The sequence below is a fragment of the Carassius carassius genome, chromosome 13 (genome assembly GCF_963082965.1).
Source record: "Carassius carassius chromosome 13, fCarCar2.1, whole genome shotgun sequence".
Lineage (NCBI taxonomy): Eukaryota > Metazoa > Chordata > Actinopteri > Cypriniformes > Cyprinidae > Carassius > Carassius carassius.
The window spans coordinates 6,182,143-6,200,665 of NC_081767.1; the positions used below are offsets into that span (position 1 = coordinate 6,182,143).

Consider the following 18,523-nt stretch of genomic DNA (forward strand, 5'->3'; position numbering starts at 1 on the left):
TATTAAAACTTTAGCTGGAGAGTATCAGGAATTCATTCAACCTTTCTTCTTCTTTTCTACAAATCTAGGAGTGACAGGGGAGTGTTCTGCATTTATTAGTTCAACATCTGTGCTTTTTTACACCTCATGTCTCAAACTTTGATATAATTCCTTGATTTATCTTATACAAAATAAAGTAGTTTAAAAAATCTACAACTTATGCCTTAAGATAAACATCAAAAAACCAAACTGGACGCAAGAACAGTTGTTACTTCTTGCCCAACTGGTTAATGAAAACAAGGACATAATCATGGGAGAAATTGGAGTTGGGATAATGTTCAGAACTGAAGGTGATACTTTTATAAAAGCTCATTATCGTCAAATATTTCTAAAATGTTTACGTACCCACAACAGCCATTTTACGATAGTTTGTGGCTTGGTCTTAGTGACTTAGCATCATTGCAAAAATTGCTTAGTGCACCTTTAAGTTATTTAGTTCTCAAGTAAATCTTAATGTAATAATGTTTCATTAATTATACTGGAAGTATTTTATTTTATTTTTATTTTTTTCAGTGTGTTTATATTTGACAATTGCAACTTTGTTTTTCAAAATTTATTTCTCACTATTTGACTATATCGTACAATTGTGACTGTGTAATCGTTGTTTTATTTTATCTCAGACAACATTTTTTAAAAATGTTTAAAAAAAAAAGATAGAGAGAGAGAGAGAGATAAATAAAAGATTCTTATTGTCTATTCTATTATTCTAATGTCACCCCAGGATGGTGGTGCTCTGGTATAATAGTGATTTCACCCCTGTAGCTCATTTCTAATTGGGTAAGCACTCTCCCCTGCTGATCTGTTGGGGAATTCATCACAATATTTCCTATTATTGCTCAAATGATGCTCACACAGAGCTCCAAACAAACAGAACTGGAGGCCCTCATGCCACACAGAGACTCTTTGAGGGGAAATTTTGAAAAAAGGTTGACTAGGAAACCATGGCCTTTACTTTCCTGGTAGGGGGTTCAGGCTTCTCTGGGGCCTCAGTCCCAGGGGCCTCTGGCTTTGTCACACAGCTATCCACCACTGCAATACTGGGATCCAGAGAGAGAGAGAGAAAAAAGAGTGGTTACTGAAGCAAAGCATTAGAGAAAGACAGCGAGTGAGAGAGGAGAGCCTCATTTGTTCCTAATTCATTCCTCTGAGATGAAATCAACGTGCTTTATTTGTCTCTTTAGGCCTGTGGATTGATTGCGAGAGAGAACGTGAACAGATGCCAGGTCTCTAGCAGACTACTCCATCGTAGGTGCCGTTTCACAGGGTCAGCTGAAGCATATTGACTTTTAACACAGATAAAAGGTTCGACTTGATGCGTGTTAGAGCTACAGTCGAACGCTTCACTTTGACACTTGTTGCAGCCGCACGGGGTGATTTCAATTTACCGAAAAACAATTTAGAATTCTTGTAAATTTAGAATTCTTGTGGAAAAACAACAGCACCACGTTAAATTATGATGATTTGAAAACCCACCTTTTTTCCCTCCATAAATAATGACATTCCTGACAAACAAAATGAATTACATTTAGGCGGGGAAAATAAGGCATCCTGAGTAAATCACCGAGGGATGGAAAGAGAAAGAAAACAAACAGCTAAGTGGCTTACAGAACACACTGATTTGCGAAGCTGTTAATAAAACAATGATTATTGAAGTATGCCTTGCTAGTACTGAAGCCCTACTAGGCCATGCATTATTGTTTGCATTTTTTATTTTATTTTTCTAATGATCTTGAGATAACAAATGGTGTTCCTCTACATTAAAAAGGTGTTTATTATTATTATTATTATTATTATTATTATTATTATTATTATTTTTACACAAATAACTAGAAATCTTGCACCTTCTAAGTTGGACTAGTGTATTTCAGTCATTTTACTTTAAAAGTTTGTAATAATTAATATTTAATTAATGTTTTTATTAAAGTCTACACCTATTCCAACCCTAAACCTACCCTTACAGTAATGCAGATACATTAAATATCGATGAGAAAAAAGGACGGGACATTGATGTGCGCATGCGCAGTAAACCCGGGTAGGAAAATCTGACGGGTAGGATAAAATGTCAGGACACCAGACCACCAGACCTTAAGATTTTTTCATGTTCGAAAATAAAATTTGTTCTCTGATTGACTCATTTGCTGCTAAACTCCTCATATGAATGTCTGCATGTATAATTCAGAATGTTTAGCGTCCATGGTATGAAAATAATTGCTGCGAGACGCTTCCGAAGTGAACGAGTCTTCAGTTATTTTTGAGCGAGTGAGAGTGCGAGACGCAGCCTTCTCCAGCTAATCCAGCTAATATAAGTGTTTTTGACTCCTTTTTCCACTTAATTTGACACTTTAGAAAGTTAATAAAGTAGGAAGATGTGGTTCAGGGTCAGCAATAACTTTATCTTATCTAATTTCCAAAATATTTGAAATAATTTCTGTTTATTTTATTTATTTATAGGTTTCTGTTTATTTTAATAGCAACAAAGCATCGCTGTCGTTAGTCTGCCAGTATTCAAAAAAGGCAGCGGCTATTTGCATAGTATATAAGTGCTATATACTATGTTAAAATAGAAGGATTTTCTGCTATGTATACTACTTACTGCAAATAGTGGCAATTATCTGTTTGTTTTAAAGAGGAGGAAAATGTCATGGGAATGTGTTTTTGTGAAGTTTTCATGCAGTCACCAACTCATTGACATGTTCCCCCGTATTTTCTTTTTCTTTTCTTTTTTTTATAAGGCACTGGAACGTTTCCCTCTAAAAAAAATCAGTGGACTTTCAGTATACAGTATTTATCTTTGTAACTTACTCATATTTGTTCATTGTAGTTTAATGATTGTGTTAATAATTTCAATAATTTAACATTTTATTTCAGTGGTTAACTTTAAACATTTTAACTATAACTAACTATAAGTAACTCTGCAACTGCATGTCAATTATATTTAATTAGAGTAGTGCCTATAATAATAATAATTATAATAATATTATTGAATATAATTAATACGTTTCAGTTTAATTATCACGATTAGTGCACAATGATTTTTGAGTATTTCTTGCGTGTGATTAAAACTGTTGCCTGTCAAGTGTTCAGTTTATTTGCCATGCTTTGGGATTGGACAGGCTCTGGTGCTAATCTGATGTGCCTCGTGCAATCAGCCCTGAATGAAACACCTGTCTCTCAAACAAAGAAATGGACAAATCAGGTCTATATAGCAATCAGGAAACCTCTTTAACAAATAGGTAACATGCTCTTAAGCAATCAAGTGCATCTGCTAACAGCGAAATGAGAGATGCATTAATGCTTCTTTTCTGGATACTTTAAGTGTGATGACCCCAAAGTATTGAAGTTTGTTCTCTCATTAAGGTACCCAAAAGCCCAGCATGATGATGGAATAATGCAGAGTAATGCTAAAGCATTGCTGAAGCATTACACGTTGACTACATTTGGAGTGTAATTCTTCTTATTAAAACTGACAGGCTCTGCATTACCGAATAATTTACAAATAATTTAATAAAACCTGAAAAATAGCAATATTTCTTTTTTATTTTACAGCGAAATACTAAAATAGCAATATTTCTTATTTTGTTTTAATTTAGTATTTTTTTATTTAATAATATAAAAAAAGAATAAAAGTATTATTATTATTATTATTATTATTATTATTATTTATAGTCATATTATAAATAAAATATTTGTTATTCACAACCATGTTGTCATTAACTACAAAAGCAGTAAGAAGAGTTTGGTTTGTATTTTGCTTTGATTTCACTGAAATTTCACTAAAATCCCATAAACTTATTTTCAGTGCTTCCCTGTGTTGGTGTAGATCGATCCCTGCTGTAAGCAATTTCATAAAGTGGTGGGGACAAAATTGGCCATGGAAAAAGTGCTCTCAATCGTGTCACCTGTGAGTGAAGTACTTACAGGTCGTTATCTGTTTCTGTACGGGGCTTCTGTCCTCTCCTGTACACCATACATATTGTGGCCACTACTCCTACAATCAGACCGGCCACCACCACAACTCCCAAGATACCAAGAATACCGCCAGGAGGTCCCTGTGGCATCGGCTTTTCTGCAGGAAAAAGAAAGAAATAGCATCATGAATCGTGCCTGATTCATCCCACCAGGATTAAACAATCAAAGATTCAGAATCAGAAATATAAGAGGTTGCAGGCTGACGCAGCACCAGCCGGCCACAGATAATCAAATCATCACTGTGTTTACACTCCTTCATTCCTGCTTGTCAAGTCAGCATGAAGAAAATAAAGTGTGGAATCTGGAATTCTTCTTTATTTAACTGTTTACACCTTTTACTTTTACACCCACAGCTGATCATTCTGGCATCATATATATATATATATTATTAACTATTATTATTAACTATTCTGGTTTTAATCTTCTATTCTATTTCTCATCTTCAACTGTTTATCTGTACAAACTAAAACAGGCAGCAACAAAACACAACAACAACTTGAGACCTACTGATGATACTCCCCTTATAATAAAAATGTTGTCGGTTTTACCTGTGCAATACAAGGTAAGGTGAACAGAACACTTTCTTTAAGTCTGAGAATGAGAGCAAATATATGTGTGGATGTCAGGCGATACTGTTGAGGTGTGAAGGTAAAAAGTTTTCTTCTGTAATCCTTGGATCAGGGCTGAAAGCAGCAGTTTCCTTTGTATTTCAGCAGATAAAACTCAGCCTGGAAGCACAAAAGCTGCAGTCATGGCTGGACTGGCCATTGGGCGTACCTGGCATTTGCCCGGTGGGCCGACGTGCTTTTTGGACCTATAGATCTCATACTTTTTTTTTTTTTTTCTACGGCCCATAAAATTTGTACATCGACGGCCCATTCGTTTTGTTTTGTTTTGCTTAATTGGCGGCGCTGGGTTTGTGCCGGTGTAATGCATTGGTCAAAGTCAGTGTTAGTGTTTTTTTATGACAGACCAGCCCATGAAACACGTAGATCAGCGGCCCATTGGCTCTTTTCTTGATTGACACTGGGCTGGCCCAATCACAACTTTAAACGAGTGAGCGAGCGGCAGCAGTGTCAGTGTGTATCTGTAAAAAAAGATGGAGAAGAAACGCAAGGAATGTGCAGATAAATAGCGTGAAAAAATAGAACCAGGCCCTTAAAGCAGACACTGTAAACTGTGTCAAAATATATGTTTTCTGACCTTCATCAGCTCCTGTGGCAGATGATAATAGTGAGGACGGAGGATCAGGAGAGAGATGAGAAAGTGTAGAGCCTGCGGTAAGCATAACTACTTTCAAAACACTTAGGCCATGTCATGAGTGTAGATTATTTCCACATCTGCATAGTTGACGATTACCGCAATTCACTAGAAATTTAATAAGAGGCGTTTGTAAACCATGTTTTCCACCAAAATAAAAGCTTGATGCAGTTTGCGTCAAAATAAAAGATCATGTGCTTATCTCTTTCAAGTATAGAAATTTGTACAACTAATTAAGAAAGTTTCCTTTATTTTTTTGTGCATTTGTTTTACAAAATATGGCTATTACTGTCATTGTACTAATATTATAACTATTATTATGTATAGGTGTAATGTAAGTAGACACTGTAACTAAAAGAGGTTTGAATTTTTCTTTGTTTAATTTGCACACTGAATATGGGTTGGAGCTTTTAATTTTGAACTCTCAAAGTGCACCAGATTAATGAATTTAACATTAAAATGCACAAAATTTTGGTCCCCTAGAAGGACCGAGGACACACAACCATAGTTTTAACAAAAATCCTGTAAGAAACACTGGTATTGCTATGCCAGAGCCGCTTATAGCTTGTTTTAGGATTCACCGCTGTGGAGTATAGTTCAACTGTATTAATAAATATAAAATTTTGACTTATTTCATCTGTTAACTCTCACTCGTTCTTATACTCACTCATTACATGGCATTAGTGGTTTTAATGAATAGGAGTTGGTATGCATATAATTAAGGGCGTGCAAAGATGGGTGGTGTTTATGATCATATAGTGGGCCGGTCTGGGAAAAAATGCCCGGGCCGATTTTTTGTCCCAGTCCAGCCCTGGCTGCAGTGCAGTGATTTCCACAGGCTAATAATATCAGCTTCTTGCTAGATTGAACCATTAACGTTTACCTAAGTAACTAAGGTTGTTTTAGGACTGCGGTCCTAAACCATATAAATATTGTATATGATCTGCTAAAAGAATCATTCTGTTCATGAACTTTTATTTTTAGCATGTGGGCTCAGCAAAAGTGCATGAACTCCCCATGAGAGCACTATAATTTAAGATGTTAATATTTATGCGGAAATGCCAGCAAAAACAATCAGACATAATGAATTCCAGCAAAAGCACATTCTCACATGTAAACCAACTGAGCAGCTGCTCGTGGGTGTTAAGCCACTGGTTTTTTTTTTTTTTTTTTTTTTATTATTTTTTTTTGGCAGACTTTTAGGGGCAAATATGTTCAGAAGTCTGCGGCAGCTGTTGCTGAACTTATGATTGGCCTCCAGTTTGTGTCAAAAACAGTCAATGTTGGCAGCAAATGTCAACATGGCAACCGATTCCACTGTCAGGGGTATCTCATAAAATTGGTGCAGTGTGACTGATGGCCAGCAGGGGGTGAGAGCGTTCACGGTGGCACCATATGTGCTAAAATCAGTCACATGTCATAACCCGTCTGCATAGACTAGAATACCCATCCAAATTATTCTCAGATTTGCAACACTTAGATTTAATCACAAAATGCAGCAGATGACAGAATTATTGTAGACAGGAACAGGCCAAGAAATAAAATATAACTGAACACAATAGTCAAAGTTCTTTGTTGCTCTGGTGCTATTTTTCTAACGCTCATGTCATATATAACTTTTAGTCCTGCCATTTAATGGTATTCTGGCTTGTTTTGCAAGATTTTATTGTTATATAGTGAGTGCCGGGTTTGATCGATTTGCTTGTTTGATTGATTTACATATGAGTGCTTTTACAGCCAGGAATATTTCATTGCTCAGTGGTCGATCTTTCATAGTTTGAAAGACTTTATGAAGGTCTCAGCCGTTTTATTGAAATATCAACTTTGTGTGCTTTCAATAAAATTCATTTAAGGAGAGAAAAAGAAAATGGATGTAGGCTTAAATGTGAGACATTTTGACTTAGACAAGTACAGAGAGCTATAAAATTAAAATGGTGGCACTGGAAGAATTGATGGCAATTACTGGAGTATTTCAAAACCTGAGCAGAGTCTGAGACATAATTGACATCTATTTGTGAAACACTAGAAGAGAAAAATGTGGGATTAATGAGGTGTTTTTTTTTTGTTTGTTTTTTTGAAGGATGAAAAACTGAGAAGTAGGACATTTTTGTCTCTCTATTTAAACTCATTGCTGTTTAGAAGAAACAACTGAGATATTAAAGATATCACATTTGTAAATTCTATTTCCTGTGGGAGTATTGGTTTGAAATGAAAGACAGCAGTTGAAATGAAATTCTCTTTGCAAGTCTAGTTACTAACTCAAGCTAAGAGAGACGCTTTGACAGAGTATAGCTATACAATTAAAATTCATAGCAAAGTATTAATTGGTCCATATTGTTTTGTCATATTTTATCAATTTGAGTTCATATTGATATCTTTGACTTTTGATGGCATAATTTGGTGTCTTGACAAATTTGAGCACAGTTTGAAACTCATTTATATCTATTCTGAAAATCAAGAGAGGAAACGTGGGATTATTGTTTTTTTGTTTGTTTGTTTTTTCTCAGAAGTAAAAAAACTTGGAAGTGAGACACTCGAGTCTCCATTTGCTTTTTCATGTAATCTCACTGCTGTCTAGAAGAAATAATTGACGTATTAAAGAGATCTCATTTGTAACTTGTATTTCCTATGGGAGTTCAAACACTATTTCTCTTTGTAATGTCTAGTGACTTACTCTGAGGTAGGAGCCAAGAAAGACATTTGGATCTGATATTGCATGTACATAAAATAGATTTGATTTCTTTTCAACAAGCAATTGATATGTCCTAAATTGAATGGCAGAGCAATAAGCAAAACCTAGCAAACCTGAGGCAGAATCAATGGCAACTCCCCTAGTGCTGCGAGAATCTCGAAACACTTTCAAGACTCTACTGAGTAAGATGCCTATCTTTAGCCCCCATGGTGTCTTTATTATTATCTGACCATGACTGTCTCTCCCGACAGGACAAAGCTTCTTTCCCAGGGGAGTTTTCCCCCGACAGCCTCTGATCGCTTGGCTGACTCTATCTAGAGCACAATGACGGACATTCAGAGCACCACTTCACATAAGAGCGAAGAATGGCAGTGCAAGCTTCCACACCTTTAAACCGCCCCACACGCTCACACTTTGTGCTTCACACTCAGCGTGGGCAGTGTAACCAATTACATGTCACTATGGGACGACTGCTTTTGGGGCCCGTGCTGACCTCAGATGCTGTGCTGCCTTTGGACTACTTAGAAGTTGTGTTGTTTGAAACCTTCATATGCCGGGAAAAATACTTGCCACTTTCCACAATTATAGTACACATTGGTGTTCCTCTGATATTTTTAAGTGAAAGTGAAAGTGACGTGACGTGAAAGTATGGTGATCCATACTCAGAATTAGTGCTCTGCATTAAACCCATCCGAAGTGCACACACACAGAGCAGTGAACACACACACACACACACACTGTGAACACACACCCAGAGCAGTGGGCAGCCATTTATGCTGCGCCTCCCGGGGAGCAGTTGGGGGTTCTTCCATTCTTGTGGAAGCCTTTAATACACTGCAGATGAAAGGACTGTGATGTTCTGGTCTTTCTATGCAAAAATATTGGGAGTGTTCCACCAAGCAGCCAATCAGAACCTGAAATTAATTCTCGCTGAATTAGCAATGCAAAACAAAAGTATGGTACACATTGGTGTTCCTTGGATATTTTTTTAAAAGCATTGGAAGCAGAAAGCAAGTTTTGGTTGTTAGACCTTTTAGATATGTTTCTTGCATGACATGAACAAAGCATGGGAAGTAGAGATTTAAACATCAAATGTCTTTATCCCCCCATGTCATTTTGGTCTGTCCTACTTCATAGTTCTTCACAGATCTCAACTGAATCCAACAATCAAAACCACAAAACGCTTATAAAACATTGTGATTATATACTTTTTAGCTGAATGCTTGGTTCTGATCATTGTAGTCGGATCCACTAATTCTCAGTAAAAAATAAATAAATAAATAAAAACATAATAATAATAATAATAATAAATAAATAAATAAAATATTTGCAGGTGTACTGTTTTTGTCGAGCTTGACCATTCAATCATGTTACTTAAGTTCTTGAGGTTTATATCATTTTATATTCAATATAATAGAATTTAATAAATAATATGATTTATTTATTTTTGAAAGCTATTTTCAGACATTTTTTTATTCTTTATTCAAATTGTCACTAATCTGCAGATAATTTTAAGGCAACATATTGAGAAAAGGGGCATGAAGGATAAGAGAAGGATTTGTTAACAAGGAGAAAGATGTCGCATGTTAGAGAGATAAGAAGAAAAAGCTATATGCTATGAGTTTTATTCCCATAACTATAGTTGCCCTTTGGGCCTGCTGTCCATTGCCTTAATGCAGCAGTCAGACACAATTTTGTGTTACATAACACAAACACACAATGAAGAAAAGAAAAGGTTCAAAATGCAATTTTCCTTTTATGAATCAGTGCCTCGGATACACTGCAGAGGAAAGGACTGTGATTTTCTAAAATACAAGGAGTGTCTCAGCAAGTAGCCAACCAGTTTTGGAATGATGAAATTAATTCTTGTTGAATTATCAATTCAATACAAAATTATTTTATTTTTAATAACAAATTGCTTTCTGGTTTTTATCTATTTGTTTTTCATGATTCAAAAAAAAATAATTTTAAAAGTATTGCCGTAATAATTTTAATATTCAATCTTAAAAATATATTATTATTATAAATGGACTGCATTTATATAGCACTTTCAACAGACCCATGGCCATCCAAAGCACTTTACAAATTGCCTCACATTCACCCATTCACACACTCATTCACACACCGACTGCGGTGTCAGCCATTCAAGGCGCCATCCAGCTCGTCAGAAGCAGCTGGGGTTAGGTGTCTAGCTCAAGGACACCTCGACACTTGGCCAGGTGGAGCCAGGGATTGAACCACCAACCTTCCGGGTTGTAGACAACCTTCATGAGCCGCCCCCAATATAATATAATATAATATAATATAATATAATATAATATAATATAATATAATATAATATAATATAATATAATATAATATAATATAATATAATATAATATAATATAATATAATATAATATAATATAATATAATATAATATAATATAATATAATATAATATAATATAATATAATATAATATAATATAATATAATATAATATAATATAATATAATATAATCATACAGTACTTGTTTTAATAGTAATTTGCACTTGTTTTTGTTAGTCACAAACAACATAACTCTTTACTCTTAAACATACCTGCAAACTTGTCCTCCCTTCAAAAAAAAAAAAAAATATATATATATATATATATATATATATATATATATATATATATATATCTTTCACTTAAGGAAGGAGGGAAAAGAAGAAAGAAGAAAAATAATAAAATCACTAACGTCCGGTTACATAAAGAGTTGTACAGCAGTGGCCTAGAAGGCTGAAATGACTCTGTCATCATGGCGAGAGACTGAGCAAGGCCTTGTTACAGCACTTCTTATTAATCACCTTGTTCAAGATCTAGCTCCATGAGGGATGGAAAAATGTATCCAGCTCTCAAAATGTATAGCTAAGCATACAGAAGGAAATTCAATTAGCTACTGCAGGACGGTGTTACAGTAGTAAAACCATGCATACTGGAAGATTCAATTAAACTTGGGAATGCATTGCTGGGAGAGGGAACACTGGATATATTGAAACATCTTTTAGACTCAACTTTTTCCATTTAAACTTTACGGTATGATCCTTTCTTGATTAAATTTCTGATGATCATGCCCAGAATTGGATCATGGAACACCTGTGCTTCAGGATTGAAGATGTGGGACATTAAAGAGACCATTTTTCTTTTTTCTTTTTCTTTTTATTAGATGCCCAGTCTTATAAGGGACATCCCATACGAGGATTACTGATATGATGCTAATTTCTGATGCTTATCTCTTATTTAACAATTCATTAAATAATATTTTCATACATGCCATGACCTCTTCCATAATAAACATTATTATAAACATACTGTATATATATATATAGGCTATAATAGAGTAAGGGGGGTGTCTGCGGTCTTGTGTGACAGGATGGGGGGCTTATTATATTAGACTTCGTAGCCTATAATAAAAGATAATGAATTTAAAACCTTAACTAAACACATTTTTATTCAAAGATCAACTGTCTGTCATTACTCTTTAGTCTGCCACAAGAAACAACAACATTAAAATCATGAACTCAAATGTCATTGTAAAAAAAAAAAAACAATGACTGTTGTAACAGTGCGTAAATCATACCTTTTTGTAACGCTAATAAGCTTAAACGAAAATAACGAAATAATTGTGTAGCGGAGTATTTTTTGTACACAGTGACGTGAATCACTCAATCACTCCCGTACGCGTGCATCACTGTCCTCCTCGCAGCAGCAGCAACTTGCGCTCTCTTCATCAAGCTTTAAAACAAAAAGGGGACAAAAAGGTCGTATTGTCTTTGTGCATATAGATTAATTAGATAAATGAATATCTAAATTCGTGCCTAGTCGCCTACGGTATTTATTTAGAACTTAGAAAAAAGATGCTGCAGCCAATGAGCAGCCGGCGGGGGTTGGTTGCAGGACGACTCAACCTCCGCAGACAGTTTTTAATGTTTATCAGACAATAACTACTCAAGATTTTGCTTTAGTATAATTTTCGGGACAATTAGGGCCAGATTCGGGATTCAGGATTTCGGGACTGTCTCGAATTTTTCTGACCTGCAGTGATATCATTCAGGCTTGGTGGGGTTTCAGTTAGCGAGTCGTCTGATTCTGGCCGTGTTGTTGTAGTACTCTGAGTTTTAAGCCAGGAGAGCAAATTAAATGTTGTTCACTATATTTATTTAACAGAGTCGAGTGTGCGTGTTCACACACCTTCTCCGGCCACGTTGAGTTGTTGACTAACAGCGGTAAAAGCGACGCATACCTACGCTTTTCTCTTGTAAAACTCAAGGGTGTATGGGTAATGTAGTCTCTGCTCTCAGTGAGACTAAATAGTAGACTTGCAATGTGAAGGGCGTTCTGAAAAGCGGCAGCGCAGGCAAAAGATTAAAACCTCTATTAGAACAGATGTCCAAATGAGTGTAATGCAAAAAGCACGTTCTGGGCGCACGGAAAGGTGGCGGTACGCTCAAGTGCTATATTTTGAAGTGGCGGTACTGAGTACTGGTGCGTACCGGCCCACTTAAAGCACTGATGATGCATGAGTATTCACACACACACACACACACACACACACACACAGACAAGATTCCCCCTTTTAAAATATTTCCTTAAAGATTGCTAATATATTGCTTTGCAGCCTTAAATGAAGACAGACACAGTTTTTGTTTTACTTTTGCAACTTATAACATCCAAGTGAAAGATATAACACCAACATGTCAGAGAGAAAAAATAAATAAATTCAGCCTTTCAGTCTTTGGTAGTGCAACTGAAGCAAACAATCAACTACGGGCGGCAAGGAACTGTCAAAAATACTCTGGGATAAAGTTGTGGAGAGGCGCAAGTCAGGAGATGGATAAAAAAAAAAAAATATATATATATATATATATATATATATATATATATATATATATATATATATATATAAAATCACTTCTCCCTCAGCCAAAGTACCGCAAAGGATGACGGCCCTGAAGTGGCCCAGAACTGGATTAAAGGCTAGGGCCACACATGGGCCATAACCGGCCCAAATCTCAGCCAGTTAATCACCCTTAGCTGGCCCTGAACAGGGCCAAAAGAGGTTTTATTATACATATGTAATAATTCTCAGCCTTAAGTAAACCAGGTGAGCCACACCTGAGCTTTATATATCTTAATATTTCATATTATTGCCTTGTATATTACTATAATCACAATTATTCATTTTGTGACATGCTTTAGTAAACCAGACAGCAACATAGTGTTTGCCCAAATCCGGCCCATATCTGGCCTGCGTGAAATCCATGCGGGCCACATGTGGGCCAGATCTGGGACGACACTGTTCGTTGTCTGGGAATGTACACACAAACTATGCCAATAAAGTGCATTAAACTGAATAGAAAATTAGACTTAAAACCCACACATCATGTAACTGGTCAAAAAAAATAAATAAATACTATTCCATTGGTTTTTCTATAAAAGAAACGTAACAGATAGACACATGCAACTTATTCATAATCATTTAGTGCAGATGTGTCAAAGAGCAGTACAACATTAGTCCAAATGACGATGCATTGCAGTTTCAGTCCTCTCAGGCAGAGTATAATAAAATCGTGAGGAGCAGGGAATAATTTAAATTGTTAATCAGGATCTGTTCCTCACACCAAACATCACATGGATACAGAGGATTTAAATAAAATAAAAAAAAATACTTTCATGATAATTTAATTTAATGCTTGTGCATGACAGCATACTAATAAAAATTTGTGCCCCATCAAATAAATATTACATAAAATTACATTAAATGATCTCTGTTTCTCTCTCTCTCTCTCTCTCTCTCTCTCTCTCTCTCTCTCTCTCTCTCTCTCTCTCTTCATGTAAGGATTCTAAGATTATTTGTACCAAGAATAATAATATAAAATTTAATACAATTATAATTAACTGCAGTTTAATGCACTTGACTGCTTTGCTTAATTTTGAAATGATAATGTTTCATTCTGTTTTGACTTGCCATTTCAAATAATTCATTTTATCAATACTACACTTCATTAAAATGTCTGTGATCATTTAACCATTATCATGCGATATTGTATTTATCTTGTTTATCATGGGTCACATAATATGCTGCCAGATCGTAGCCTGATTTGGGCCACATATCACCTGACTGATCTGGGCCACACTCCTCCCACCAACAATTGGACCGGATATTGTTTGCCGGATCCCTTGCCTTGCCGTCATTGCCACACATGGCCTAGCTCTGCCTGAAAGGGTACATGCCATTGCCAACATTAGGCCAGCAGTGTCAGCTTGAGGCCACATTTGGGCCAAGTCCGTTTCCTATGTGGGCAGTGGTTTAAGGAGACAAAGGTGAATGTCCTTGCATGGCCCAGTCAGAGTTCAGACTTAAACCCCATTAAAATCTGTGGAATGACTTCAAGACTGCAGTCCACAAATGCTCACCATCAAATTGAACTGAGCTTGAGAAGTTCTGCAAAGAAGAGTGGGCAAAAGTTGCAAAGTCTAGATCTGCAAACTTAGTAGATACAGAGACATATCCCAACAGACTAAAGCCTGTAATTAAAGCAAAAGGAGGTTCAACAAAATACTAACACAAGCGGGTGATCATTTTTCCAAAACAGTGATTCTGTTTTTCATGTGTGTGTGTGAGTGTGTGTGTCTTTAATAATTCCAGTCTTCTTCTAGACAGCAATGAGATGCATGTACAGCAAATTGAGCCTTTTGCTAAGACTTTACCAGTTATCAAAGTCATAAATCAAAAGTTTGAAGGCCTCAGATTTCTGTATGAACTCTGCATACCCACAGTCATTTCAATCAGCCTAAATTTGTTTCTTCTAAGGCAGTTTAGGAGAAACATCTGAGACTTCCCAGCCATGAAAGAGCAACCTCTGGGCAATAAAACTTTCCTCTGGGAAGACAAATCGGACTTAGCTTTTCTAATCAGTGCATAACCTGAATCTTTAGTGTCAGCTAAAGAGAGAGCGAAAGAGAGATACATAAAGTTCACAGCAGCAGAAATTAGACTGCAATCACTTTTCTAGTCGATCCTTTAAGGCCAAACCCCAGGGACTCGATATTATTCTTTAGTTGTTGTGATAGCGTGTGGTAAAGGCCATTGAATTATGTTGGAGTTAAATAATGGCCTATCAGTTTAACTGCAGTACAGACAACAGGCTCTTTTCTGCTGTAGGAGCAGAAGGCCTGCCCAGAGCTGTGATCAATAGGTTTATAATGCACTATAAACTTTCAACTGGCGGCTGAGCTGGCAGGCCAGAGCAGCAGTCTACTTCCCATCTCTAAAAGCATGACAGCCTGTTTGTGAATCATGAAAGAAGAATCACAAGGGCAACATTTGACAGCCTTTCAGCTATGATTGCTCAGTTAAGGTGCTCTGCAAGCAAACTAATTGAAAATAATTTTTATTTTGACATTTGTGGCCCAAAGACACCAATAGAAAGTCCATTTAGATGAGATCACATCTGAGTTAAAACATGAGAGGATCCGAAGAACTTTAATGGCACTTTCACAACTCTTCCACATTTTTTAAACGTTAAATAAAACTTACCATTTAAAAAAGAAATAAACTTAAATTGAACAATTCCTTTCATTTTATTAGCAAACAATGTCCTGCAAAATGGTTACATTTTTACATTAAAATGGACTGAAAATTGTGTGATATATATATATATATATATATATATATATATATATATATATATATATATATATATATAAATTAATAAACTATGTTGTAGTTATTCCCTTGAGAAGTCTATTTTACTGTAAAATAGTTATATAGTCCTGTCATAATTGATTGAATAGATAAAACCAAAGTTATATTTTGGTGGATTCTAGTGGAGACTTTTGAGTTTCTGTTTGTGCATCACTGTATCTGATGATACTTTCATCAAATGAAATGGTGAAATGCTCATGAGAATCTTTGGAGATGAAGTTCACATCTTCATGTCATCTAGTGAGATTGCACACTTTGAAAACACCTCAAGCGTTACACATGCTTGAATAAGTGTAGCTGATGAAACCGTGCCATTCATTTACACAAATAACACACAGAACATGCAGGGGTTAATATTCACAGACATTAGTCCATATAGAGTTTATGTGGACAGTCCTACTTTTGATTCATTTATCCGAATTGCACAATTCTGTCTGCATTTTCCGCATTGCAGAAATCATAGGCCCATAGTATAGGCTTTAAAAGTATTCCTAGTTTTTGCTTTCAAGTTTAAGGCCCCAAGAGGGTTCATGAAATAAAGGAAAATATTAGAAACCCACATAAGAGCTGAAGTAACCAAATATATTTATTCTTATCAATCACTGTATTTAAGAAGAAATAGAAATGCCAATATGTCCTGTCTCAGAAAGAGAAAATTGTCATTGATTTTCAATGAAAGCAGAGAATCCACCCATATATAGACCTGTGGTGTCCCTGTCAGCACAGTGATGTCTCTGCCCCTCCTGAATACGACCTTGATCATTAGTGATGCAGCCTCCACCTGGGTGGCAGACACCTCCATCACCTGTCAAAGTCACTAATGCAACCCCCTGGGAAGCTCCATGGCCTCAGATCCTTAACGTTTTGTCATGTTAGGTTCTTTGTAAGTTAGCATTCAAATATACATCATATACAGTATTCATGATCACATTCCTACATCGTTTAATTCTAGTGCATGTGACAAAATAGTATGGACATTATGACAGTATGGACAAACCACAGTATCTTAGCTCAGATTGGTCTGAGCTCCTTTGAACAAAAACTGATCTCTAGTGCACATTCTAAGATATTTTGTACATTCTTGTTCTTTAGACTGGGAATTTAAGTCCAAATGTAATTGATCAAGATTGCTCAAAATTCTACTTTAAGGGTAAGTTTATGATAGAAAGGATTCAAGTCTCAGCTATAATGATTTTAGGGGGTACCCACAGTAGGAATACGGAATAAAATAAATAAAAATAAAATGTGTTAATATCTATCAATTCACAACTGAGAAAAGTTAGAATTTTGAGATGCAAACTCAGAACTGTGAGATACAAACACACAATTTTTGAAAAGTATAATAAAAAATAAAAGTGGAATTTAATCTCAGAATCTCAATAAAAAGTCAGAAAAATAGTGTATATATATATATATATATATATATATATATATATATATATATATATATATATATATATATATATATATAAGATAACACAACATAACACAAATACTAAAACTAACAGGAGGAAACTAAATAAATAACTAAAAAAAAACTAAAAGATAAAATATAAAAAGAATAAAAATACAACATTATCTCATTTATTCTAAAATAACAATGGTATCTTAGGGGCATTTAAATACCATGGTGCCGTGTTTAGCACTGTTCAACAGATGAGCAGTTTCTATATGCAAGTATAAACAAGAATCCCAAGGAAAGTCAACTCAATACAAATAGTTTATTAAATGATAAACATTTCTCTAACAGCACTTTCATAGTCCACACAGTGAGCCAAATGTGAATGTGAGATTCAGCTTCAAGACACCACATGACATATAAATTTTTCACTCTGCAGATGTAAACTTCTGCTCTATATCTTACAACATGCTGAGATGAATCAGATTTCACCGTAGTTGGATCAAGGGAGGAAGGCTGGTATATTAATGCAAGATGAACCCAGCAGGCTCCTTCCCCTTGTGATACAGTCCTCAGTGACGGTCACAGTTCTCAGAGGGGAGCAATGGCTGGGCCATGAAAAATTAGCATTTGTTTATCATTTGAACTTTCTGACTTATCAATTCTGTCGTCATTCTCCAATCCAACTCACTGCATGGAATGCGCCACTGGTTAGCAATGTGTTCCTGCTTGTGCCTGCTTGTTGTAATTAGTTGTAATTGGTTATTGATGATATCATATGGTTTTAAATAAACAGTATTTCCTGTTTAGTGATATATATGTTATTACGAACATAATGAGATAAGCATGGGCAACCAATGTTTTCCGTTGGATCCTTGATGAATAACATATTAGCCCTTTTCCAAAGCCTAGTGGGTTGACTTACTAGATACTGTCTACATAGGCATATGCATTCTAAAGCATCCTCCTAACTCATAATGGCAACATGATCTTATGAGAATTTATATGCATTTAGTTAAAAGGGTAGTTAACCTAAAAAGGAAAATTCTGTCATCAAAAGAAGATTTAAAAATCTATCACAAATTGAGGTTTTTTGAAGAATGTTGGAAAAGAATGGGAAAACTGAGCAATATACTAACTGTTAGGTTACCAGTATTCTTCAAAGTATCTTATTTTGTGCTGAACAGAAGAAAGAACTCGGCTCACTTTACTTTGGCTCAGTTTGTTTTTCCAATGCAATTTAAAAAATATATACACTGTGTGAACGAAGCAGGACTGGACAATCAGGTTTTTATTATTATTATTATTATTATTATTATTATTATTATTATTATTATTATTATTATTATTATTATTATTATTCACATTGCAAGAGAGAGGCGCTATGCATAATTATGTTGTCTGTCTTTTGGAAACATGTGCCTATGGTCCCTTA

The 18,523-nt window shown here is 35.4% G+C and overlaps 1 protein-coding gene across 1 annotated transcript in view; it reads right to left on the reverse strand.

Annotated features, from left to right (window-relative positions):
• LOC132155894 (nectin-1-like) overlaps window positions 1-18,523 on the reverse strand; it is a 220,148-nt gene that overhangs the window by 61,984 nt on the left and 139,641 nt on the right. Inside the window, exon 6 of the mRNA XM_059564653.1 lies at window positions 3,958-4,105. Within this exon, the coding sequence (XP_059420636.1) occupies window positions 3,958-4,105 (148 nt within the window). The remainder of the gene's footprint in view (window positions 1-3,957; window positions 4,106-18,523) is intronic.